General features: G+C 46.9%; 1 protein-coding gene across 1 annotated transcript; it reads left to right on the forward strand.

Moving 5' to 3' along the window:
- znhit6 (zinc finger HIT-type containing 6) lies at nt 1–27,018 on the forward strand. The gene is made up of 10 exons (XM_062555863.1): nt 1–240; nt 682–747; nt 4,419–4,525; nt 4,763–4,848; nt 4,967–5,070; nt 15,099–15,167; nt 15,379–15,459; nt 19,139–19,219; nt 23,943–24,067; nt 25,797–27,018. The coding sequence occupies exons 1-10, from the start codon at nt 125–127 to the stop codon at nt 26,189–26,191; spliced, it is 1,230 nt and encodes a 409-aa protein (XP_062411847.1). The 5' UTR covers nt 1–124; the 3' UTR covers nt 26,192–27,018.
- The last annotated feature ends 868 nt before the right edge of the window (nt 27,019–27,886 follow it).

The raw sequence follows: 27,886 nt of genomic DNA on the forward strand, positions 1-27,886 counted from the left end.
TGTCGTAATTGTCAACACGAATCGAATTACGGCAGCGGCACCTCCACGTGCCGTCAGTGTAAAAAGTATCGTTAGCTGTTATCAAAACACGTTTGTGTGGTTTTGCACAAATTTACTTGCTTTAATGTATGACAATATGGAATCATTGATCATTCCAACAAAGGGCGACTTCGATAGTGAATGCGACTCATCTGGTGAAATGAATGAAAGAGGAAAGAAGCGAAAGATATCCCTGACAAGGTAAACTTAGCCAAGTTAACTCTGACAAACATAGCATGAAGTTCACAACATAGCAATGGACACTTCTGGTAAATAGTTTATTTGTGAAGATACTTGTGTTATACTGTGAAAGCGTTCTTAGGCTAGATGAGTAAGTGAGACACTTACTGGTAAGATACCAAACGTTAGGCTACTTACTGTTGACAATGTATTAGGCTCTCCATCAGCAGCCAACAACGTTGGCTCGTGGCTGTTTGATAAGATGTGACGTGACCTAATTCAATTTCATATAGTATACTTTCTATTTTAGCTTTCATGTGCAAGTTCCTCAACTAGGTTAGTGAGTGATGCAAGAGCAACGAGTTAATACCTCGCAGTCTGGCATCCTTTATTCCATCTGAATCAACGTTACCAGCCATTAACATCGTTTTGTATGTTTCTCTATGTTGAACTTCTCAACAGGTGTGGTATGTGTGACACAGAAGAGGCGAGATATAGGTGTCCTGGCTGCATGACGCACTCCTGCAGGTGAGTCTGGACAACAACACTAGTCATGTGTAGTCATAGCGTTTCACTTTTCTCTGAATTGCATGACGTACGGCCCAGATTTCTCCCTCTTATTTCACCCCATAACAACCTTTTCATTCCTAGAATCCACAATTTATCTTCGATATTAAAATATACTGCCTTGAATATTAGAATTCCATGCTCAATGAAGTGCCAGTTGGCATTAGGGGTTGTATAAAACGGTGCTATATCAATTTCTGGAAGAATAGTTAGCCTTTGTCAGGGGAGCCCAAAGATTTTCATATGCAAGGTGACCTGCAGTATATCAGAGGAAGGGCACACATACATCTTTTTGATATTGTCACCCTAAGATTGTTATTAGAGCCTTCAAAGTGTGCCAAAGATTTGTCGTTCACTCTAATCTGTTTCTTTGTGCAGTTTGATCGAACCAATCCAAGACCATTTTCACGCTCACTTGTTCTTGACTGATTTAAAGACAGTGCGTGCCTGTAACTAAGCTGTCCATGGATGATTGAGCTGGTCAAAGGATTTATAGCCAGGCTTTTAAACAGCAAAACGGCTCGCTTACGCCAACAATCTTGCAAAGTGGTAGCACCTTGGAAGACATGTCTAGTTGTGTAATTGTTGGAAAATAAAATAGAAGAACGTTTAAGGATTATTGAAGGCCTAGCTTTGAGAAACCAGTAGAGGTAAATGGTGGTTCACTGTAATTGATAGAGTTTAAGTCCAAATGTCAGAAGGCTACACCAGAAAACAGGTCTAATCACATCAGCTTATGAAACAAGATTAAAACACATACACGGTAAAAATAACAATAAATCAGCATATGCAGGTGTATAGGTTCTATTTTAAACATTGTTGTATGTTTGGACCATTTGATTTAGTTGTATACTCAAAGTGTTGATGGTTGATTTCTTTTTTTTTTTTTTTTTATCTTTGCATGCTTTTGTACAAAACAATAACACCAAATTTAAAATGCAGGTTAACAGTTTGTGTTAGTTGACGATATCTGAATTGATGTCAGAATCAATGTTATCACTCTAGTGGATGTGATAACACCTGTTTTCTAGTGTAGCCCTCTGACGCTTGGCTAAAACCCTATTGGTACAAATTTGGCTAAAAACATTGTATCAATCAATTCAGTGTAGCCCATCATTCTTATTGATGTAATATTGACCAATCTCCAATTAAAGATGGTAAGGGAATGTATAAGTCCCACTATTGCATAAGTCTTGTTTATAGTAGGCCGTTCTATTGCAGCTTTTCACAACCACTGATTTTCACTCTCACTTTAGTGTATAAAGACATCAACAGTGCACCTGCCAAACAAGATTATTTAAAAAAAAAAAAAAGTCAAACTGAACAGTAGTATCTGCATCTGCATTTTTGTCATGGTTTCTCATTGTTCAGGGGCTCCAGTAACATTTTTCAGCAACAAGTATTCAGCGATAAGGTCTGCAAGAGGGTCTTGCCAAATATTTTGCTTTCAGCAAGTCCCTGTAACGTTGGTCTACAATATGAAGACGGATGATTTGGGCTTGGACAAGGTCCAGCAGATAGCTGACTGCTGTCTGTGGTGACCCAAGCGTGGTCAAGAACCTGTCACCCTCTCCTGTGTTTATGAATTCCTTTCGTGATTAGGCCTATTACAGCTATTCTCTGTAACTTTGGGGCGTTTCTCAGATCAGAATTGATCTCAAGACTATGTGTTCAACCTCCACCACCATTGTATGTGCACAAAGCAGTTTGTTTGTTTTTTTGAGCAACCAGCAAAGGCTTTTGCACATCATCCATGCAATTGACTGTACAATTGTCTGCTCTTTCTTACAGTATATAAGTTGCTTATGTCATGTTGGTCGCAGTGCATTATGGGCCAACCCGTTTCCTGTTGAATAGTCCCCCAAAGCATTCATTGTTTGAGTCATCACTATGTTGAATCAGTTGTCATATGTACTGTAACCAGTGAGGCAAGTATGAGTTTGCCATTTCCATGACTTCTTTTTGGCATATGCTGGAATGATGAATTCTTTCAGGTGTATCTCGACTTCATAAAGGGAAATGTGGCGATCAGAAGTGCATATCATGAACCTTCAATAGTGCAGTGCCTGTACTGCATGTATAGTTCTATCAAAGGGATGTTTCCTACTGCATATGCTATTTATTTCTAACTTACTTCTAGCTTACTATAAGGCATTGGGGTACTGCAAAACTGTTTGGTCTTTCTTTCTTGTATGACATTAGTGAATTACATGAGCTGGCAACAAACTGCAGTATGAATCCTAGTCAATATCCTATTATCTCCCACATACAGTAATGTGTAACATTGTAGAACTGGAATTGATATGTAACTCAAAAAAGTAATGTTTTTGCATTTTTAATGATCGTCATCAATCAGTAGGAACATATCAGAGTAAATATTTCAACTGCCTTGTTCGTTAAGAATGACGCAGGAACTGATGGCACTGACATGTCCATTAGCGTAAATACTGCACTTGTACTTGCTTTTGAGACATAAACTGGGCATTTTGAGCAAGTGCCGTGCTTTTCGGGTAATCCACCCTGTGGTGCAGTCTGCAAATCGTTGCGAGAGATGCCTTTACTGTTTTGCAAACATTCATGATTTGAGAAATCACCCAAAGTGACCCCATACCAACCCCAGTCCTTTTGGCCCACGGTGCTAATGAAGTGAGGACTTGCCAGAGTAGCATGTAGCACCCTACAGGTAGTAGCCCTTAGCATGTTTTATCCTCCTTCAACATGCTATTTACCATCACCAGAAATGCAGTAAAGTGCAGTAAAATCTCTAATTAACATTAACATATAATGGTGGGTTTAGCTTTTTTCCATGTCATTTCATAATGATAGTTGCTACTGCTAATGGTTGCCAAAGTCACCACAGACATACAGCAGACCCAGCAGACATGCAGCAGATGATGAAATGAATATGGTTAGCTTGTGCTTAAAGCACAGGGTGTCAACACTACCATGTCACATTGGTCAGGCCTGCCCTCTCAAATAGATTTATGAACAACTCAAGAGGCTCCAAAAGTCTCCAAGCTGTCAGACAGTGTGGTTCAAAGCCCGATCTGCCAGTCTGTCATGACTAAATCTCCCCTGCCCAGTGCGGGTGTTGGATAGATTTACACCCTTCTCTCTCTCTCTTTCTCTCTGTCTCTTTCTCTATGTCTTTTTCTCTCTCTTTCATTCTTTCTCTTTCTCTCTCTCTCTCTCTCTCTCTCTCTCTCTCTCTCTCTACACTGGTGGTGCACAGAGTTTTCCAGCTCCTCTTATATAACACTGTTTTCACATTTGGCAAAATGAGCTCCCACGGCAAGCACTTTAGTTCTCATCAAGACCCTGTGTCGGGATAGTGCTGGCTGTCCTTAGGAGTTGAGTGTTTGGATTCAGGCCAAACCCGAAGCGTGTGATCTCGAACCACCATCACCACCGCGTTTTCAAAGAGCAGCTTAGCATTGTACAGTGGAGTTTGTTTTGTTTTAGTCTTGTAGCTTTTGGCTGCTGACCCTTGAGTCAGGTTTTTCACGAGGTGTTAGTGTTAGTGTGTGTGTGTGTGTGTGTGTGTGTGTGTTTTCTTATTTTTATAACAGTACAGTAGGAATGATTTCTCAGGAATTGCTGAGGCGTTGATATGTTCTCTCTGCTCTCCCCAGTTTGGTATGTGTAAAGAAGCATAAAGTGGAGACAGGATGCAGTGGTGTTCGAGATAAAGCTGCTTTTGTGCCCCTCTCTGAGTTTGATGAGATCAACCTTCTCAATGGTAAGCTTGTGTGTGTGTGTGTGTGTGTGTGTGTGTGTGTGTGTGTGTGTGTGTGTGTGTGTGTGTGTGTGTGTGTGTGTGTGTGTGTGTGTGTGTGTGTGTGTGTGTGTGTGTGTGTGTGTGTGTGTGTGTGTGTGTGTGTGTGTGTGTGTGTTCTCTACATATGTTTATCCAGCAGATTCCCATCTAATTTGCTGGTAGCGTTATGCTTTTCCACAATGTTTCCATCTCACCCAGACTACAGGTTTCTGGAGGAGACTGGGAGATTGGCAGATAGTGCAACGAGGGATGTCTTTACTCAACTACCTCAGCAAACTCAGAGGGTAAGTCAGGGCTCAAAAGCCCAACTATGGATGGGTCTGTGTAGTGTTGTTGGGTTATTATTTTACAGTAGATGTTTGAGATGACGGGTGCGGGATGAGATACCGGTCTTGTCTACAGGTCCAGAAGCTGGCTAAGCAGGCCAACGCAGCTAAAATCCACCTGAAGGTCCTCCCCAGGACATTTACCAAAAGGAAAGAGAACTCGACCTTTTACCACAGAAGGTAGGCCATATTCTGTACAGGTAGTTGTGGAGGTTAAAGAAGCTGCTGTGATTATTTAATAGGACTTAAGATCCCTTTCGAGCAACCTTGCTTCCTGTTTCATGAGCCTCCCTCTGAAGATCTCTTTTTAAAGTGTTTAAAGTTAACAGAGATAAACAAGAAGTCATTTTGTCCTTAATTCACCCCAATATCTCACATTTTAAAATACATTCACTCCTAAACAGACATACAACACAGACAGACTCCCCTTCTTTTATCAGTCTCATTTGGGATCACACAGGAAATTGGTAATTGGTAAGCGCAACGCAACGCTCAGACCGTAATAAGTTATGTCTCGTTCCGAAGTAACGCGAGCGATTTGCCTAAGCTGACAATTGAATTTGCTCGCGTTGAGCAAACGAAGTTCAGCGCTCAGCTTGTTCAGTGCTAGCATTGCAACCTCTTCACTGCATGATCCCTGCCTCAGTTTGCAGCTTTGCTCTTTTCTAATCCAAGTCCATGACTATGCATCATAGTGGTCCTAGACATATTGATTCGGTTAAAACTGCTAAGATACTAAACTAGGGATTAGAGGTGCATTTATCAACAAAATCAGTGTAAAGAGGCTAAATTGCTACACATGGCCAGTCCAGACATTGCTTTTGTTATGGGCAGGCTACACCAGATGGTGCAACTGAAACAACAATTGCTGCAACAGTTAGCTTCCACTCTGATCAATGGAACTGGCTGCACCAGATGTGAAAGCGGCACGTACATTAAGAAATGCATCAGACGAAGTCTTCTAAAATGAGTTTTATGCTCCCTGAGGAGAACGCTTGAGTTGAACACCTGGTTTGGCTCGGGTGTTGCTCACCTGCGTGCTCCAGTGTCCTGCTCAGATTTCCACCTGTGTGTTGTTTCATGTGCCACAGTGCGCTTTTTCATCAGTGAGGTGAATTCCATGCAAACCCGGGAATGCTGTCTATTCAGACAAAGAACAATATGAGGATCGTTAGTGTCATTTTTCATTTTTTTAATATGGCTGCTAGACATCTGTGCGAAGCTCAAAGGGGATATGCTTACAGTACAAAGGCCTTTATTGCCAAGTGTGCCGGGCTAAAACATCTTCCCCTGATCATGTTTTGTTTTGATTGGCTTGTGGCTTTGTCTCGCTGTGCTGCTTTGATGGGCCTCGTGAGCACAACACAAGCAGCCTGCTACTCTACATCTCACGTGACGTGAACTACGTACCGCAAGACATATCAGATTCTAGCTCGCACTTATCGCAAGCAAGATCTCGGGTCCCCCACACAGAAATGCTGTCTGAAGTAGATGAAGCAGAGAGGATGAGCTGTCAGTCCAACAGGCCTACCACATGGTGTCGCCCTTGCTAAATTTACAGCAGTTCAGTCGATGCCTCCTCTCGCTGCTCGGCATCCACCTCAGAGACGCGTGAGGGTCACCCCTTATGATGACCAAGAATGATGATGATGCTATAGAAAATAGAACACTGAAATTGTCATTCGTCCTTTCGTCATTGGATGTGTTTAATGACAGATCAATTTCGTCTTTTTTTTGTTGTTTTCAGGATTTGTTCATTATGTTTACCCCTGTATGGGTAGTAGTTTGATTCTTTTCACACATAATTATACTTCTGTTGCTCTGATGGCTCAACATCTGTTGGAAAGGTAACAGTAGTATGTAACACAAACCAAGTACACAGTCCTACAACAATATGAGGGCTAATGGCTGGAGAAAAGCAATATGCAGTTTGCTACAAATAATGCAAGTTGGCAAGGACTGGACCAGCTGCTCAGAGTCATAAAGTTGGCATGGACATAAATCTCAACTTTTAGGATGTTGCTTGAACACTCCTTGTAGGGTTAATAATGGCACTGACAGCTTGTAACTTTTACGACTGCATGCTGATTCCTCGCTCATGGTCTTGCCTGCACAGAACACCCCCAAAGATAACTTACTGTATGTTTTTGTGCCCGTGTTGTTGGGTTGCCATGGCAACATCATTCACACTTCCCCAGGCCCCCTAGCCCACCAACCCCCCCACCACTACCACTACCACACCCCCCCACCCCCCAATTGTCCGTACAGAATGTTGTCCGCATGCTGGCGCACCGTAGGCCCCTATATTTTCGCCAACACTTCTCCTCTTCCTGTTTCCACATCACACGACTTCCTGTTGTGCCGCTGGTGGTCTAGCCAATTCTCAGAGCGACGCGCTCCTGAAGGGGACTCCCCTCTTGTCACTCTGGAAGAATTAATATTTATCCCCTAAAATTGAAATCGTAAAAAATGGGAAAGGGGGAAGTGGGTGCAGTGTGTCACATTAAATTCAGTATTTGGGCGGCGACATTCTGTCATGTCTAGAATGGAGCCGAGATGTCAATCAGACTTGCCATGTGTGAATGAGAGCATTGTCTCACAGCACCCTCGTTTAGGTCACTGCTCCAGTCCAGGCCGACCTCCTCCCAGTTCTCCTGACATCTCTCTGGGATGCTGCTGAGTCTGACGCTGGAAAGAGTGAGCGTGTGGTCCAAGGTGAACAAGGGTGAAGGCCTGTGTGAAAAGTTAGCAAATAGCATTGCTTGACAAGGGATTGTAGAGATTATAGCCTAAATAAATGAGTTTAAGAGTGATCAATCATAGTCAAGCAAGTAGCAGGCATGGTTGAGGCATGGCTCCCTGATTCCCTGATTCATCACATTTTGTATCTGTTTGTTGATAATGTTGTGAGAGTAAGCCTAAACAAACACACAACACTATAATGTCCTTTTGGCTAAGTGTGATGGTTTCCTTTCTAAACAGCTATATTTGCCCATGCTAAAAAAACCTGCAATTCAACCTTGGCTATTATAGCTATTTGAGGCACTCCTTAACAGAAATACTGTCAAAACACTGCATGTCAACATAGTCTCTGTGCACTGTACAAAGACTGATAATGCTGTGCGTTTTGACGTTTTTGATTCTGTTCCTTTGCAAAGGAAGGTGCTTGGAGCCTATCCTTGTTTTTATTCAACTGAAAAAGAAAAAAAAAAAAGATTTCCCTTAAGGTGCTTGGAGTGTGTATTTGTCTTTCTACAAAAGAAAAAAATGCTCTCAAAATTTCCCAAAAGAATCATTTTTGTATAGCTCCTCAAGCCTTGTGTTTCCCTCGAAAGTCTCCCTGCTGGTTGTCAACACCCCAAAGTTTCTGAGGAACAGACGCTCAGATTCCAAATCCAAACCCCAAACCCGGCTTCACATTGTCTTCTTGCTCAACCTCTCGTTCTTGTTTAAGTGTCTTGTGCCAGCAGTAGACTTGCCTCCTTTCTTATTAATACAAAAATCCACCGGACAATAGTGCACGTTAGTGGGTTTAGGTCAATAGCATCCATCCACCACCACGTGCACTACCGCTGCGAGATGGATGCACGATAAGTTGCTGGAGGACAAGAATGGGTTTCAGAATGTACCAAGTACATTATATAAAAAGCAGATGTTTTTACTCAAGTGACTGCAGATGGTTAGCGACATATTCATGCTACGCATTTGCGCTGCCAGAGAGAGAGAAAGAGGGAGATAATTATTGTCGGCTGGGTCTTAAGGCTTTCGTGCTTGGCTGATGGGTTGGTGTTGGTTGTGGGTTGGGGTATGTGTGTGTGTGTGTGTGTGTGTGTGTGTGTGTGAGAGAGAGAGATTGAGAGATTCTATTTTTATTTTTTTTTGCAATTTTATTCACTCTCCCTCTGCCCCCTCTACCTCCTTTTCCATGGTGGCTGATGTCAGGCACAGGGCACACAATAAAGTATTTAACGAGGAATTACGGCCCCTGTGATTCCGAAGCAACCATAGGGGCACAGCACAGATATGTAATAACTGGCACAGCATGCGGAAAAAATGTCAGCTGCACAATTCTCAGTGGCTTCGCATGACATGGCAGTTTTCCTCTTTTTTTCCTCATGCAGGACTAGGTCAAAGGTCGTAGAGATGCGTCTACCTTGTAAATAATTTTTGTGCTTAGAAGTATCTGATTAGACATGCCTCCGGACGACTTCTGATATGAATACTCCTATGCTTGCGTCTGGGTGATATATAGGTTGTAATTGATCCGAGGCTTGAAATGCCAGACATTATTTGTGTATTTAGTTTAGCAGGCTGCAGACTCGCAGAGGAAATGTCTCTCATCACCACTTAAGTTCCTCGATGGTTTGGTGTTCTGGTGGTTTTTTTTTTTTCTTCTTTCTCGTCTCTCCGAGTAATTGTGTGTCTTTGGGGGAAATGGGAAGGGAACACCGTGTTACCGTCCGGACTTCAAGCAGTTTAGGTAATCGTCGTCCCCTGCAGATGTGCGCTGAGAACCGCAGCAGGCCCAATAAGAATGCGACCCCAGCGGTCCACCTCGCAGCGGGAACACCCAAACAACGCGACTGTGTTTTGTCGTCTCCTCGGCTTTATTTATTTCCCTCCCCACTCCTCCACGCACGGGATGTGTGGCCGCCTTCCCCTGTCCAAAATCATTTCACCTCTTCGCCTGCGCAGCAGGACTTCGGCCCTCCTCCGGGACCAGTCTTTTCCACGTACTATAGCTTTTTTGGCCCGTCGTAGTCGTCGCGCTCGCCTCTCTCCCCCGCCGCCAAGGATTGCCGGACCGAGCCCAGCGCGATGCAACAATTTGCGCATTAAGCGGGACCGTGGCGAGAAGCAGCCAGCAAATGGTGGGCTTAAGGAACATCTGCCTGTGATCCGGCCCGGGGGCTCACGAGAGACCTCGCCGTCCCTCCTGCGCCGGAGCCAGTGGATTTCTCAAATTGGACCCCCCATCTGACAAACCCCACCCAGAAACACCTGGACCCGGGCGCAGTGGTGAGTGTCGCGTGGCACTGCCACCGCCGCTGCCACCACCACCACCACCACCACCACCACCATCATCATCATCTCCATCTCCCTCCCTCTCTTGTGGTCCTGCAGGTGGTTAGCGAGATGGATGATTAGAAGGAAAACGGGTTCCTATGCCTCGCGTGAAGCTGAGCCCCATATGGCTGCCAAGCCCGTGCTCAGCGCTTACTCATATTCCATATGCGCTCGTGTTGTGTTTTGTGGGGCTTATTACTGGTTAGATGACAAAATCCCCAAAGGCCCAGTAGTGGATCCATCTGTCAGCAGCCCTGTTACACATGTGCATGTCTTGCTACCATGGCAGCGCCTCTTAGCTGGTTTATCCTTCTTTCTTTTTTTTTTTGGTGTCCTCGCTTTTTTTTTGTGGCAACAAAGGATATATGCGGCGAGGAGAGGAAGAGCCAGACTGAGCAAGTCATCGTTCTGTCATTGCGGCCGTATTCAGCGTTTGATATGCCGAGCACGGCTAGCGCCCCGCCCGCCCGCACCGCACCTCTCGGCTCTTTGATCCCGGGCATCTGTGAGGGCGCGAAAAACAACGGCAGCTGCCTATGGTCCCACTCGGCGAGAGTATCCCTGCCCACCCACCCAAGCCTTTGACATTAATATATGCATTCAGGAACAGTCCTAACACATGGCAGAGACCATGGGTGTGTTCCAAAATGCATTCTATTCCCTATGTCATACACTACAGTTGAGGTCATTCCATGGAAAATGCGAGTGGTGGACTGAAGTGTGCGTGTGCGTGTGTGCGTGCGTGCGTGCGTGTGCGTGCGTGTGTGTGTGAGATTGACTGCATGTCTTGCTTGACACCCAACCCAGTAGTGTGATTATTACCTGCTCATGTTCTTCATTTCATAATGTCCTGGAAACTCTACCTGACAGATTTAGAAGGTTGTGGGCCTACGTCATCCGCTGTGCCGGGGTCCGCATTGTGTATCAAATCCACAGCAGGGGTTATCGCCGGTTCAAACACATGAGCGTGCAACGTGACTGTGAAGTGAAGGGACACGCGAATCCACTGTTGTCTATGCTACTGTAGATGCACAAGTGCCTCTAGCCTCCTTAGGGCACGAAGATTAAAACAAGGAGTACGAATGATACCATTTCCCTTTGAAAGGACAATATTTCCACTGGGAATGTTATGTGACATAATCCGCAATATCTTTGATTTGATGACAAGGATATCTGTTGCTCTCTGTGTGTTTTTTGAAGTGATTGGAACATGAGGTCATTGCATTGCCAAGTGATGTTATTGGTTGTTTTGTTTTGTCCTCAAGGCCTACAGATCAAGACCAGTTCTTCCGCTGTTTTCCCAAATTAGAACCGTGACAGTTGCCTTGTGGAAATCAAACGCAGGACAAACCTTGAATGGCTGACTGACTCTGGATGCCGTAATCAGTGACACCAGAGCTGGAGGTTTTTGGGGCTTCAAGGAGGGCTGGTACATCTGGCAGCATCAGTTGATGGCCTCCGGCATCCCCCCCACCGATGGAGGCGCGATCGCAAGGCTCCTCCGCGGCATCTGCGGAGTACGGCATGGATGTGGAAAAATTAAAGCTATTTTCAGTATTTTGTTCCTCCGCACTCAGAAGCAGCACTGAACGAGAGGAATGTGGAGCACACCAGATCGTTTCCAGAGACCACGCAGCATAAAGTACAGTGTGCCGCTGAGGTCGTTCTGTTTTGGTGGGGATGCTTTTCGAAAATGTCTTGTTGACCCAGCATTTGACCATAGCAACCCAGTGTTTGTTTTTCCGACCCAAAATGTAAGAGATGGTTTCAGACACATAACCAGGTGTAGCCCAAAGTGAACTGCTTATTAACTGTTTTTTAAAAAGGCCGGCGCATATCTTCCTCCTGACCTCACTCGGGTGAATTTGCATGGAGACATGACTATGAAAGTGAAGATGACCCCCGAAGCGTGGGTATGCAAGGTACTAGGCGCCCTAGTTTTCGAGTTGTTGTGGCTCCTTAAGGTTTTTTTTTAGGCAGTCCACTATAGAAAGTCTCATGTCACCACGGAGACATGAGGTAAGCACTAATGTATGTGTCCTTTTCTCATGGAGCCATCTAGTCTTTGAGTTTTCACTTTCCCCTGGCTGGAAGGATTGTTTTCTTGCTGGTTATTAGTGCCATCTCTCCTTCATGCCTTGACATTGAGTGATGGCGTGTGTGCGCTGCTGGAATGCGTCCTGACCTCTCCTGACGAAATGCCTATGTGCGTCGTCCAGCCAAGCCCTTTTTCCATTGGGAAAAAAAAAATGCTTTCCATTCGCAGTAAAGGCAGAACAATACCCTTACACCTGGCATTCCAGCCCTCCTCCGACACGCTCCCTCTCTCCCTCTCCCCTCCCTCTCCCCACACTCCTCCATCCCCCACTCCGTCTGCACCATGCAGTCCAAGCAAACACTCATAAATTCCTCAGCCCTGGAGGGCAACGGAATACCTCCGCACCTGCACAGGGAATCCCTCTCAGCACTCACCTTCTACTCTCTTGCACATCCCAGGCCAGCCTGCCTTTGCCAGTAACCTGTCTGCCAGTCAGCCTTCCTGCCAGCCTTCCTGCCCGCCCGCGCGCCTGCTCACCTCCATGTGGAAACTCATATAACAACCACCTCTGATTAGGATGTTCTGCCAGCTGTGCATATTTCTGTGTTCGGGGTTCTTCCTCTTCACCCTCCTCTCTCTCTCTTCTGTTTTTCTTCAAAGAGAAAGACTTTGTGGGGTGGATCAGAAGGGGGGAAGGGAGGGAGAGAGCGAAAAAGAACAAAAAAAAAAAAAAATCTCCCTGGGTTGTGTAACATTGCCATCTGGTACAGAATATTCTCCACCATTAGAAACAGAACCAGAACTGGAGTTTGGCTGGTGTTTGCTGGAGCGTTGGGAATTCCAGGCTAGGCTGGGCCTGTTGTACTCTTTTCCTGTCCACTCCTGTTTCAGAAGGCAACAAGAACCTTTCGACTCTCTCTGCTCCTGCTGCTTATCTGAACTTCCACTTGATTGCCGTGAGCTGCCTATCAGCAAATAGCTGTGCTAATTCTCCAAAAACATTTTTTGATAGTTAAAAAACGGCAAGTAATCTTGCAGCCCACACTGGTTTTGTTGATATTTTTTGCACCAGTGCTCGGGCACTGCTAAAAAGAGGGCAGATGAGCCAATAATAAACAGCCAAACGAGGACCATAAGTGGCTGCAGCGCTGTATTTTTAGTACGACCTCTCTTGACTGAATCCCTGCCGGTGGATGGAACAGGGCGAAGCTGTTCCACAGCCATGCCCGCCACCAGCCTCAAAAGTGGTTTTGAAACAAAGTCAAAGCGCTAACGTCCCTCCACTGCTGCGGCGTGGCAGCCCTCGAGTTCACCGGCGTCGCTCGTGCAGGGTCAAGCTGTTCGCAGTCCTCTGCTGAGCACTAATAAGGAGCCGTGGAGTTGCCCAGAGCTATTACTGGGCCGCGGGGAGCTGTTTGTCTCACAAACATCGCCCTCTGGCTAATGCACTCGCTGATTGAGGTGGAATAGAGAGAAAGTGCAGTGTGTGTGTGTGTGTGTGTGTGTGTGTGTTCGTTCATGTGTGTACGTGTGTGTGTTCATGTGTGTACGTGTGTGTGTGTGTGTGTATGTGTATATGTTTGGGAGAGGGGGAGCAATGGGTGGTATCGAGTTGAACCCCACCCGTTTAATTGGCACCACACCCCTCTGCATGGATGGCTCACAGCAGTGACCACATGAAATAAAAGCCGTACTTTATAGCCTGGTTGAGCTCGTGACGGACCCGGTGCCAGCAGAGCCGTCTTAAACAGATGCCCCTGCTGCAGTAGCTACACCCACTGTCCCTTGCTAAGTGAATCATGACAGGGCCCTGGTCTGTGTGTCTGCATTTTGTGCGTGTGCGTGTGCGTGTGCGTGTGCGTGTGCGTGTGCGTGTGCGTGTGCGTGTGTGTGTGTGTGTGTGTGTGTGTGGAAGTATGAGCGCGCGAGAGAGAATGTGACTTATCGAAACTATGACAGCGACTCGTATGGAGTCACACGGCATGTATATTCCTCCATATTAGACGGGGAGACCACACCTAGTCTGTCTCTCACACAGTGCGAGAATGTAGAAGACGGCCCCAGCTCTTAATTGACACCATATTATCTGTACATGTGATTACAACAGCACCCAGGCTACAAGAGTTTGATCTGCACTACACAAGTCGAAAGGGAATCCCCAGTGGACGCAGAGGAGTGATCCGTCATAAATCCCAATCACAGTACGAGAGTTCTGTTTTGATTAGACCCCCTCTTGTCAAAATCCACTTCATCATTCCCACTAATCCCAGTAGGCTCAGTTGCTTCGCTGTGGTCCCTTCGCCCCTATCGACGTTATTTATGGCAGAGCGAGCCGGAGTGAGAGAACGAGGATCACTGTGTTCCCCCTCTGTCCGATGAGGGGGCGTGGTGGTGGGGGGGGGCAAATGTTTTGCGTGCAGCGGAGAACACCTAGCAACCCCTAGTAACTGCAGCCCCAGTCGACACCCCACAGCCGTGCCTCATTTCAGCCTTGCTTGCCAGCTGGAGCACCACTGTAGAGCCCTCGTCATCGTCGCCTTGACGACTGGGGTCAACTCGCTCCACACATGCACACACAGCTACGTACATGCACACACACACACACACACACACACACACACACACACACACACACACACACACACATACACACACACTTTGGATGTTGAGCCCAGTGTGTACTGGTTGCAGTGTCCGTGGCCAGGCAAGGCCTCCGAAGGACAGAGCTGAAGATTCGGACTGCTGGGATCAGAAGCTGCGTAGTAGTTCTGGACGTCTCCCTTGCAAAAGATCTAGGCGAGACCAGAGGTTGAGAAAGCCCTGTAATTAATGCCCCTGTGATTAGTCATAATTGCAATGATCCAGAGCATGTCACAGAGCAAAGAAATATTGACTGCCGAGTGTTTTTCATTTGGCGGCGTCGAGAGGATATTCGTTCTATCAGTGTTGAACGAACCTCTAATCCAGCTGTCAATATCTGACTAGTGTCTGTATAAGCATCTGGGTTAAAGCAGCCTTTAATAAGTTAGCGCCATCTGTCATATGGCTCTTTGCTGTTGCATTGGAAGTCCCATTGATCATTTTTCATCTTCTGTTCCCACAGAGAGGGACGTTTCTATTGGCATCTGAAGCTCGTTTTCCCTCAGAGCAGTGCTGAATACGCAGAAAAGAGGTGTGCACTGTTCATTAAGTAGTTAATATGTAGAACTTAAGTTAATTTCCTATATTTGTAACACCTGTGGAATTATTATGTTTTTATTATCTAAGTATATAATTGCTGTATATAAAATCTTGAAATTGAATCTTTAAAGTTACAATAATTTGCATGAATTCCTTTTTACACTGTCAATATCACCAATTATTTCTCCTTCTTCGTTTTCCAGAGTTCCAGATAATCAAACCTTGGAGGAGATCCTCAAGTCTTACATCCACCCCACAGAGTCTGACCCAGTTAGACGGCAAAAGTAAGCTTGCGTCCTTATGTCGTCAAAGTCATCTAGTCCCAAGATGGTCAAAGCTACCAACCGAACACTCCTTAGCTCTGTGTTCTTCAAAATAGACTTTTCTCTTGTGTGCCATGCATTTTGTTGACCTTCCAGAGCCAATGCGCACTGCGTGTCCCTCTGGCTTGTCACTGTGCCGTTTAACTCCCTGCAGTCCAGGTGTGAGCCCAAATTGCGTCAAGGAAAACGCATGTAACACCCCCCTTGTGGATTAGGAGAAAGGTAGAGAGAATCAAGCCTTCAAAACACATTTACTTTGGCAAGCTGGCGTACCCCTGGGTTTCTTGAACGACAGACAGACAGACAGACGTACAAATATATAGCTGGGAGACAGATGTAGAAATCGGTGAACCATGGTAAGGTTTGGTCGTCCAGATGGCTAAAACACTGATGTGCTCCTCCAGGCTGTTAGCAGTCTCCGAAGAAAAGATACGAGCTGAACAACGCATTCCGTCCCAAGCTGACAGAGTGATGAAAGCGATTTCACCCGTGGCCCTAGGAAATAGAAGTGAAATGGAATTACGTGATATTTTCACAAAGGTCATTGCTGCAGGGTGTCAGTTCATCTCTGGGTTAAATTGGTGCCTGAATTTGGATCGAGTGCCTCACGTCTGTTAAGTGTTTGAGTGTGTGTGCGGGGGAACCTCACACACCGATCCATAGTTGAAAACGATCATGGCAATGGGATGAAAGGAAAGGTTAACATGTTGTTTATCCTCAATCTGTTCCATACAAATGAGATAGGAAGGCAGGCCATGTGCGCCCATCAAGCGAGAGCTATTATATACGACCTTCCTGCAAAATGTCACACAAAGAAAACTGACTTTGCCCTTGCGAAACACACTTATCTTGCAGTCTGGTTCACTGGAGAGTTTCACAGACTTTTTTCTCTTTCTTTTTATGAGATCAGAGTATCCAGGCCTTGTTACCATCTTCAAATCTGAAGCAGCGAATCGTTGAAAAGTGTAAATATAAATGCTAGATTACCGTATCTGACCATATTTTAATGTCACCATATTTTAAGAATAATTGTAAAAGACTAACAATGTGATAATGGCTCTTGAGAATCAGCAGGCATTCTTTCTCCACTCTTGAATGACCCACTTAGCACGATTTATTTGAGCGTTTTCGTCCAGCATTGTGTCTCCGCAAACTAAAACGAGAGCCATTATTGTCGGGGAATGTACTCCACAAACAGCAGAGTTTGGTTCGCGTTTCTTTTTCCAAGTAGACCACTGAAGTGGGGGCGTGGACCACACTGAGCTCATTGTGTCTCTTAGAGTTGCGGTTCCCAGCTGAGACGAAGATGAAAGCGCCATCGTAGACCTATTGACACGGGCCATAACACAGCCACGGTCTCCCCTATGTCCTCAGTGTGAAGGCCCGTCAGAAAAGTCCGGAAGAGACTCTAGGCATTCCGCTCGGCCCAGATGTCACTGGATCCTTCTGTCCCCCGCTGCTTCTTGGCCGTCCTGCCCTGAGGATATATCAACAACCATCAGCAGATTCTCCGAGGGGAGGGATTCATTAAGTCTTTGTATCCTAGCCAAAAGAATCTGTCATCTTCGCGAGGCGGAGTGCCATTATGGCTTAACCAGACACAACAGCCGTCTTGTCGTTGTCGTTCTCTCTGATACGTCTAATTGACCCAGTTAGAAGACGAGCCTTGTCAGGGACGCCAGTTTGAGCTGCAGATGAAACCTGTGCCATGGATACTATCCCTCACTTCTTCCCCCCATAATCAAATTGTGGTATATTATATCTGAGACGAGTCCATAAATCAAATTTAGCACAAATTGCTCCCCATGTCTGGACATGGTAGGAATGCAAAAAGAACGGGTACAAATATAGCTCTAAGCTGATAAAACTATCCATGGTGAACACATTAGGCCGTACACCAAGCTCCAGTCTAAACTATCACTTACTATTATTTTTACAAGTTGCGTAACACGGGGGAGGGTGTGCGCGAACACAGCCATATTTCAATAAGGTGTTGGCTTACAGAAAATGGTTCTCTTTCACCTTCCTGCCATACATTGTACCCTCAGTTCTCCCAGCCAGGGCTGCAAAGTGCATTTGGAGTGGCACGAAAAGTGTGGTTAGTCTCACAGACATTTACTGGAGCTTGTGGTTCGCTGCTCTGGTCAAACAATGAATCATGCCAAATAAAATCCTTTCGCCCGTCCGCACACGTCTGAAGAGGATGTAGCAATTGACGGAGGCGAGAAACTAGGCCCTCAGGCGTGTCCGGGACATAAATCATCTTCCACTGTCGCCTTTTCCTCCTTAGCCTTAGGCTACTTATTCACGTTTATGTACACAGCAGTGACTTCTTCAGTCATCTCTCATTGACTCATTTGCCCTCACGCTCTGCCCTACTCTTGCCACGGCCTCTTCCGTTCTCGATGGAATCATTAGGAAGTAATGCGGCGGTATGTCACCCTTTGGCATCCGTGAGCCAGCACGCCTGTCGTCTTTGCTAAGTGCGGTCGCGTTGACGCGCAGCTCGGTCGGCTCAGGCAACACCGTGACAGAGCAAGCGGTGGAACAAGGACTTTTTACACTCCCGGCGTGAGAACACTTCCTATAAAGCCGTGTGAAAGGGTCCAGTTGATGGAGCAAAGCAGGCATGTGCGCCAGAAGCACTCGGGCTGGTGTGTTAGCGATTAGAGTCCCTATCAGGCCTTTGCTTGTTGATCATGTCTGTTATTCATTTGGAGAAGTGAAACAAGTGAAACACCTACAATCCTGTTCTCAGCATTAAATTGTTTTGTTAGGTGTGCAGATTCAACATGAATTCAAATAGATTTGACATGTTCACATTTCTAAGTAGATGTACCCTGCTACTGTCCTACTCCATGCTCCCTCCGCAATCAACCCCCCCCCCCCCCCCCCTCATTTCTGTCGTGCAATTGCACACAAATACATGTTAATGGTCAGTTTTTCTTCCAATGACTCACCATCCCAGTCCTGTAAAAGGGGCCTTTGCTTAGTCTAGACTCAAGTGGTGAACTGAACCAGAGTTGTTACTCATTTGTTTAAAGAACTACAACGGTGGCATTGCTATACTGTACTGTGGGTTCTCACAGCAGGGAGCGCTTGGTCTTGTCACGTCCAACACAGTATGTTCTCAGGGGTGTCTGGACCTTCTCACCGATCCCCTTTCAACATCATTTATCAGAGATAAAGCAATGTTCCCCTGTTAGGTCAGTGTTATGTCAAGAAGCCATTGTGTCTACAAGTGTCTGCTATCTCTGCCCACTTACCAAGCCATCCTGTTTGGGTGAGCACTGGCAGTCCAGTCTAGACACTAAAATGTGTAATGTGTTTTTTTTATTATTTTTTTTTTTTTTTTTACTATTATGTTTACACACAAACTCACAGAGCATATGGACATATCATGACTTTACATAGCTTTACATCATATACTTTGTACATAAAGACAAAGCCATCAACTTTGTAAATACAACATTGCTCATGGAGGTTGTGTTTTGTGTAATGTGTATTGTTCAAAATAGTTTGACTAATATAATCATTAGATTTTTGCGGTCATCTGCTTTTATCATGTAGTATTAATGAACACTAGATTTGTAAATGTGTTGTAGATGTCATTTTATTCTTTTCCTTTTTTGTCTCGCAGGTTAAAGATCTATGCTCAATCCCCAGTGGACCATGTTAGAGTCTTTATGAAGGCTGAGGAGAACAGGCCTAATTCGCTAAGGTAAGGCTTACTTCATTTTATATGAGAACTCTCATACGAGAACATGGGATTGTAACTTTTTATGGCATGAAGCGTTCTACTTGGGCACCAGTGCTGGGAGGGGAGGGGGGGGGGGTCAATCCCAATAATTAAACAAATTCACTGAAGCGTGCATGCTCTGATGAGGTGCATGTTGAATGTTTTAGTTATTGTGCCCAATTGGTTGGTGCCACCATGAGGTCTTCACGCTCTGCAATTCACTCGGAGGCTGCTGGCAATACAAAGACGCCTCCACGTCATCGCCGTGTTTTACCCTGCCCGTCCAACCCTGATTGATTTATCTTGCTGGTATGAAATCGACATAATTGCTTCATGAATACAACATCACTCCTCGTAAATTCCTTTCGAGTTATGTAGCGAGAGCAGGCCTGGGATTTTTTCCCCCTCTCTCACTTTCTCTCGCTGTCTCTCGCTCTCTCTCTCACACACAATCTGTTGTCATCTCATTCACTCTTACGAATGCCAGAGATTGCGTTCGAGAACAGAAGGTCAGAAAGGAAGTGATTGTCTTGATTGACCCACCTGTGTGGGGGAGTTGTGGGGCGGGGTTGGAACAGAGGGCCACAGGTGTGCATGGCAACTGACTGCCACCACCACCCTCGTGTTCCACCCCTCCCTTCCTCCACCTTTCTCTCTCTCTCTACCCCTGGCTACACTCCATCTGTTTCTGTCAGGCCCGTTCTGAGCGATAGCCCCCCCATTAATGCCCTCTACTCATGTACTTGCCCTCCCTGCAACATTCCTCTACCCTATTCACCTCCACCTCCTCCAGCCTCATTACCACTCTACTCCAAAAACGGGTACAAGACGTTCACATGTAACATTTGCTCAAACATCCCTCAGATATCGTTGAAATGCCCCCCTTCTCCTTGTCCGAGCTTAACTTAATATACAGACTTGTACATCTCTGGCGTTGTAAGGTTTATGTAAGCAGCTGTCTGTGGCTCAGCTTGTCAAGGGGGGGTGGGGGGGGCACTTTAAAGCCCTGGATTACGGGCCACTGAATACCCCTGTCTGTCTGCGGGGGGATTCCAGGCACGATGTAGCGCGTGGGGGCAGGCCAGAGGACAATGGGCCCAGATGTTGCCAGCGCGGTCCCAGAGCCATCGGCCAGCTTTTTTTAATGGGTGCACTCGAGCACCGCCTGAGTTTACACTGCGGGCCACCATGGGGGTGAGAGTTCAGAGTTGGCACGCAACCCATTGTCTCACTGGATAAGCCACCGCGGACTGACCCGTGGAAACCGCAGCCCGTTATTTGTTGCCACGATGACGAAATTGTGCCACTTGAGATGTGAATGAAGGGTTTCGCTTGAACGGACTGTTAAAGATGTCACCACTCCACTCATGAAGTAGTTTTAGATTTCGGCCAGAGAAAAAAGAATTCTCTGCAATTCTCTGCAGTTGCGTGCTATCAGCCCGAAGGTTGCTAAAACCACACTGTCAGTTTTGCAGGGCAGTCTTGCGGTTTAAGGTGTGAGCGTGACAGCTGGTTTACTCGGTGTGAATCAGCCTGTGCCACACCTCCCGCCCCCATTTAATGGCACATCCATCCGTCGACAGCTCATGTGACTCCTCCCAATCGCTCAGCCCCTGCTGTCAGGAAGTGGCACGCACATGCCAGGAACCCGAGATGCGCTTTCTCTCTTTCTTCCCTCCCTCCCTCGCTTGCCTGCTCCCCCCTTTTTTCTCTCCATTAAACGGTCGTACAGGTGGAGGTCGGGTGTCGCAGCATCCGCAAAAAAGCACAGCAGTCAGCAGTGCGAGCAACGTAAGCGAGGTGTCGAGCCCGCTTAATGAAAGGCGACCGTAATAAGACACTCTCCCTTGAGGAGAGGCCTGCATGTCAGCCCTGTGCACACGGGCGGCAGGGCTTTAATCACCGGCCCCTCTATCCCTTACCGACCACTTTACGCCGACACGGTAATGGATCCCAGTGCGTCCGGACGGACCCGAAGCGAAGCCTGGGCGGCGAGCGCGCTACGAAAAGTGTTTCATTATGGATCGGGTTTGTCTTAAATATGACTTGCAACGTGACCTGTGGCCACGGCGGGATTACGAGGCACCGTGAGGCACGCTTACGTAAGCCTCGCTGTAGGGATGGCACGCGATGGACTCATCCCAAGTGGTTAGACTGGGCACTGAAAGAGTTCTCAACAAGGCTTGTCGCGTTTCCATTGACAGTTCCCACTCATCTCAATCAAATCAAGACTCGATTGAGAGAAATGTGAGATGTTCAATTTAACTTGGAAGATCCGTCACAAATCTCGGCAGATGCGTTAGGCTTGTGCCCGTCATGCTTTGACATGCATTCATCTTGCACTGATATGAATTTAATTGTGCGTGACTTCTAAGTGAATATAGACCTTTTTGAGGAGATCAGACTACTTTGATGCATTATGTAACCGTTCGGAAGATCCGTCTAGGATTTTGCTTGCTTGGATAATGGCTCATGCTTATCTCTGTTCTTTTTGGAGAGTTACGTGACATTTGAGACGGCGCAGATGAGAACAGATTGAAGGCTGCTGTGCAAGGTTATCCGGGGTCAACTCCTCAAACGGAACGTTTCAGACGTTCAAAAATGGAAATGAGTGAGGAATGAATTTAAGGCTGGCCAGAACCGCAGAGGTTGTGCCATGTTGACTCTTCAACTGGAGGTGTGCAGAAATGTACTGTACGTCCCCCCAATAAAATAATGCTGCCACTGTACTAAACATAGCTGCCTGAGTGACCAGTAAACATCCTCTTACGGGAAACCTGGGAACCAAGGCACAAGTGGGCCTTTGACATGCAAGGTAGCTAGTTTGTTTGTGTCATGGTTTATTCGACTCCTTGCTCTCCCTTCACACACTCTCCAAGGCTCCAAGGCTCCAAGGCTATGGAACAGCTGGCAAACCTTGGGAGAGATGAAAGTGCAAAAACGGAATCTTTTCTGAATCGACGTTGTCTCAAATTACTGTTTTCCACTGGGGGCCAGTGGTGGCGGGGTTTTTTTCTGAAGCCTTGCACCGCAAACGTTCCTGCACCACTCCTGAAGACAGTGGTGCATACCTGTGGTACAGCCAGGCCTCCTTGCTTCCAGACCTCCACCCTCCACCTCCCAGTCTCCCTTTGTTCCGAGCTCTCCTCCAAAGGCATTCGCATACCTGTGGTGTATCTCTCCATTGGCCAGAGCCCTGATCACAGTGTCAACAAGAGGAAAAAAAACCTGCATCCCTGAATCATGGTGACCATAACTAAAAAGCCTTTGTCAACAGCACCTCTCGAAACATAATGAGCAGAGATGACCTGAGAGTGTGTTTGTCTGAGAGAGAGAGAGAGACCGAGAGAGAGAGAGAGAGAGAGAGAGAGAGCGAGAGAGAGACGACAGGGGAGAAAGGGGTGGGTAGACTTGACAGCATCCCATCTTGGAAGATAAAATATGTTGCATTCACCATTCAGTAGAACACTATATACAGACCAGATGTGTGCAGGTCTGCAGCTGCCAGAGTTGTGAGTTTCATGAATCGCACAGGCTCAAGAGAGGTTCAGCAAGTGGGTGCTGGATGAGCTGCCCTAGTGCCTCGCCGAGATGCACATTATCTCTTCATTAATGCAGATAAACACAGATGTTCTCGTTCTTTCTCTCTTCCTCTCTCTTTCTCTTTCTCTTTCTCTAGTTCTTTCTCTCTCAAACGTTGTCTTTGTTTAGTCAGTGTCCCTCATTTCCTGCCTTTTGCTAGCCTGTTAGCCACGTACACTTTGACACTCTCCTTTCCCACATTTGGCACGGTGGAAAGTGTGCGTGGGTCACGTTTTGTGGAAGTTTACCTCACCTCTTGGCCAGCGAAAGGTTACGCCATCATGCCAGGATACCAACGAACAGACGCACTGGCCATCTGCGTGTGTGTGTGCGCGTGTGTGTGTGTGTGTGTGTGTGAGTGTGAGAGAGATGGAGTGGAGAGTCTTTTTGCCATGCCTGGAAGTGTTTTTGCGGTGGCTCATCGGATCAGTGCCTCAGAAGTGAGATATGCAAGTGTGGTGACTTTCCAGCGCCTTATACATGAGCTAAAGCACTCAGAGTGATTTGGACAATAACAAACTGTGAGGAGATAATTCTGTGGTCCCCTTCCAGGCAGGCTTACTGTCCTGATGGCAGGACGGAGGAGAGGAGGAGGGGGGAGGAGGGGGGTGGAGGGGGGAGGGGGGCGGCAGCAGCAGCGACGAAGCATATTTTCATATAGCATCATGTCTCTTGGCTGTCACTTGTGACAGGCCAGACAGAACGGTCTCCGCACATTTTAAAACGGTGATTTATGGATCTTGCAAACATATGATGGGATTAGTCGAGAGCTCGCTGATGTAATCTCTGAAAATGAGGACATGGGCAGAAAAAAAAAGGGGGTGACAGGAGGACCAGCAATCGGGGATCAAACAGTTGCAGGAGATGTTATTCAATCAGGTTAATTGAGTTTCCATTCTAGACGATGGACGGAGTTCAACACTGAAGTGTTTTACGGCGCCAAAGCATGACCACTATCTCCATTAATCCTCCACACAACCGTAACCGGTGAAGTCACCGCAGGATTCCTGAACTGGAACGCTGCTCGAGGCGTTTGTGAGCAGGGAGGGTTGTCAACAGTCAAGCAAAACCCCCCCCAGGTTTGATAATGGAATGCTGTCATTTCTCCTTTTTTGTCGTGCAGGTACCATGAGCTGGATGTGAAGAAAAGCTTAAAAGACAACCTGATGCACAAAACCATCATTGAGTATCCCGCTCTGCATGTGACTTTGAAGGACCACTGCCAAGACTACCTCACTCAGAGACAAGGTAAATCTGCAGACATCGAAAACCAGCTGCCACACAGCTATAAACAATTCGCACTTACCCCATTTCGCATTGCATAATGCCTTTTTTTATTTACATTGCTGACACTCAATCCAGACCTGGAGTTACTTAGCCTGTCACGGTACATAGAGTACCTAGCGTATCCCATGCATAGCATCACAGCAGGGCTCTTGCAGGGAAAAAAAAAAAAAGCCCTCCACAAATGCAAGTTTGTCTTCCCTTCACTAAACATGACATGCCTGTGGCTCTCGAGGCAAACAGGGGTGCATGAATACACATCCTGTGCCGTGCTGTGGCAGAGCCTATTCGTGTGGGCTCTGTCAAGACTCTCCCCCCTTTCTAGATGCTCTGAGCAAGGCCAAAAACCCAGAACTCGTTTGCACTCACACTCACACGCACACATATACACACACACACACACACACACACACACACACACACACACACACACACACACACACACACACACACAAACACATACACACGCACACATGCTAAGAGGCTGCGGGGTGGGAAGAGGAGAAGGGGATAATGGCGGCTGTGGGGGTCGGCGCAGAAATTGGCGGCCAAGTCCTTTTCCGAGCCGGCTAATCCCAGAGGAAGCGCGCTCAGCACACACCTTTCAGGTTTGACTAATGAAGGTAATGAAAGTCAGCGGGAGGCCTCGTTTGGAAGACAGGCGCGGTGACGAAGGAGCCAAGCGGAGCTGAGGCTGCCGTACCCTTGCGTAACCACGGCCCCCCCCCCCCCCCCCCCTCCTCCCCCCTTCAGCACCGAGCTCACGATCCGCACGGTCTCCTCTATCTTCCGTCCCCTCCGCTGACAGCTTGCCGGTTTGTTAACTTAAGTTTGTCATGTGTTTCGGCCCCCCACCCCCCCCCCCCCCCCGCCTGGGTGAGCACACGGTCCTGGCTGTCAAAATAATCTCAGGGCTAATTATGGTTATCGCATGCAGCGCACCGTGTGCTGCCGAGGAGAGGAAGGGACAGCGAGAGCAGCTTGCAGTGTTTGATAATGTTAACAAAAAACACACACACACACACACACACACACACACACAGTGGTGGCTGCTTAGTGCTTACTCACCGCCGGAGCCATTCATTTGCAGATTTAATGCACCCGGCCTGTTTGTTTGCGGTCGCCCAGTGGCCGAGGGTCATAAAATAACACACACATAATAAGACATGCAAGGAACATCGAAGGCCGCGCTCGTTCCTTTATGTTGTCAGTTCCCTGTAAACACACCATAACCTCCTTATGACACACTCAGCCTGGCATATATACATTTCTCACGCTGGCTCCGTTTGTGTTACTGTACTGTGAGCTGGGAAAAGTCCGTCTGTGCTGTGCTGTGCTGCGCTGTTCTCTTCTGGGCCCCCAGCTTTGTGTTAATCAAGCCATGTTTTCACGCTGACCTCACTCCCAGCCTGTGTGAACCAGAGAGAGGGAGAGAGCGAGAGAGCGAGAGAGGGAGAGAGGGAGAGAGCGAGAGAGCGCACATGTGCGTGCCCTCATTTGCGCGAGCCGGGAGAGAGGGAGCCGGCGCGTGACGAGCGGAGCCGATGCTGAGCGAGATGGCCGCTACAACCCCTCAACCTTCCCCTTCCGCCCCCCACCCCACCTCCACCTCCACCTCACCACCCCAGGCCTTCCCTTCCAATCCCTTCCCCAATTCTAACATGGTTCTTCTCCTCACTGTTTTCTTCCCCAGGAGAAGTGTGGACCCCTCGCGTCACCACCACCACCCCTCCAGAGAGTCTAGCTTCTGGTCCTGAAGCTGATGCAGAGACCGAGCAACCTAAGGTGGACCCCCATAGCCCTCGTGGGACCCTTTCAGTCACACCCCTGGCGAAGAAGGTGAAGAGGGCCCCGCTCAGCGAGGAAGAGCTGGAGGACGGCGAGATCCTGAGTGGCAATGAGGGGGAAGAGGAAGATGAAGATTGCAAAGGCAAACCTGTCGATGGAACTGGTAGTGAGATTCCGGGGGCAAATAATGATAATAAGCAAGACGAAAGTGAGGATGATGATGGTAGTTGTCAAGAGGATAAGACTGATAGTCATCACAAGGAGGAGATGAGCGGTAATGTGAGCAGTGATGAGGCCTAAGTCAAAGCCAGTCACAGTGAAAAGACTGTTACAGAGGACAGATGGCAAGGGAGAGAGAGTAGAGTTGATCTCTACCATGGAGAGACAGCGCAGAGATGATGGTGATGAAACCTATGTTTGGACTTTGTCACAGAGAACAAAACTGCTCATCTTGATCATGAAGTTTGATGTGACGTATGAGTAGGTCTTATAGGTCTATATGAATGTTTATGTGGAAGAGACGGCGCAATAGGATCGTGGATGCAAGTGGTGTTGAGATGGGATTGAGTAACACGTTAACTCAGTCCAGAGAAAAACGTCTTCCACTGAGCATCAGGAATGTACTGCAGGAGTTTATTTCATAAACTTTATAAAAAAGTGATCAGTGCTTAAAATGTGTTATTTCAAGCCACATATTATGCTTTTAGATTAACATATATTTGTACTTTCGCATATAATATAACTGACACCACACCTTTGACAAGTCATATCTTTTTAGCTTTTTTTATACATGGTGGTCCATTCCATGTGTTTTTATTTTGTTCTGTTGTTTGAGTCATTCCTTAGTTATTGATTTGATGGATAATGATTTGCAGACAGTGCCATTGTCAATCAGTGAAATAGACTGATGAGTCTGGATCTAAAAGCGCACAATAAAAGCTTCATGTTATTGTCCCCCTTGGTCATTGGAATTCTACTCAGGACATCTAAATTATTTCACTTGCTCGGACATGAACGAAGATTGACCCCGACTTTCCGAGTGAACGTTTGCCATGTTGTGTTAAAGCCATTTCCCGCTGACCGAGAGAACTTCGAATCATAAATAAAATGTTTGATGCCGTGCTCCCCCCGCAGCGTAGGGTTGTGTCTGTGTTGCATATGTTACCATTCAATCAGGGCCCTCCTGTCATAAACATAACATAAACCGACCATATGCAGCTAAACCTGGGAGAATTGAACACATTTCGGCGCATAAAGTCAGCGTTTCGCCCCGGAGAGTAATTCTCTGTGAAGGTGTAATGGCTGTGTTCTCTGTTGCGTAAACGCAGGCAAGCCGGCGTCGTAATAAAGCAGAGAGGACTCTCCGTGGGCCTCGGCCGTGCTGCTGACACCTCCATCGTGTGTGTGCGTGTGTGTGCGCACCCGCGCTGTTGTTTTAACCCTCGCGGACTCCGGCTGTTGCCACAACTTTGATGTCTGAACTCCGATGACGTATTTTTCCGAGCCCTTGCGCAGTGGGGAGCAGGTGACCTCACATCCCCTGCAGGGCCCCCACTCCCATGGCGCCCTCTCACCCCCGCCCCCCCCCATCTCCCCTCCACCCTACCTACCCTTACCGTCCCCCTCCTCTCTCTTTCTCTCTCTCTCTCTCTCTCTCTCTCTCTCTCTCTCTCTCTCTCTCTCTCTGTACGTTAAAAACATTTCCTCGCCTCTTTCCCCATATCAGTTATTGTCTAACTTCAACTGCCTTTTGTTCTTCCTAAGTAAAAATCCTGTCGGTGTTCTGTGCTTCTGATGTTGCCCTCAAAAGATAAAGGTTAAAAGAGGTTGCCGGTTTCTACGCAATATGCATCAATCTTTTTCTATCTTTTGAAACAGAAAGCGAGTGAGTGTGCCAACCCTTGAGTTGGATTAGCTTGCGTAACAAGCATAAAGGCAAAGCTGGAGCATCGCTGCCCTTCCACAAGCTCTTATGCAATTTATTTATTTCCCCTC

Source organism: Sardina pilchardus, chromosome 15 (genome assembly GCF_963854185.1).
Source record: "Sardina pilchardus chromosome 15, fSarPil1.1, whole genome shotgun sequence".
NCBI classification, from domain to species: Eukaryota; Metazoa; Chordata; class Actinopteri; order Clupeiformes; family Clupeidae; genus Sardina; species Sardina pilchardus.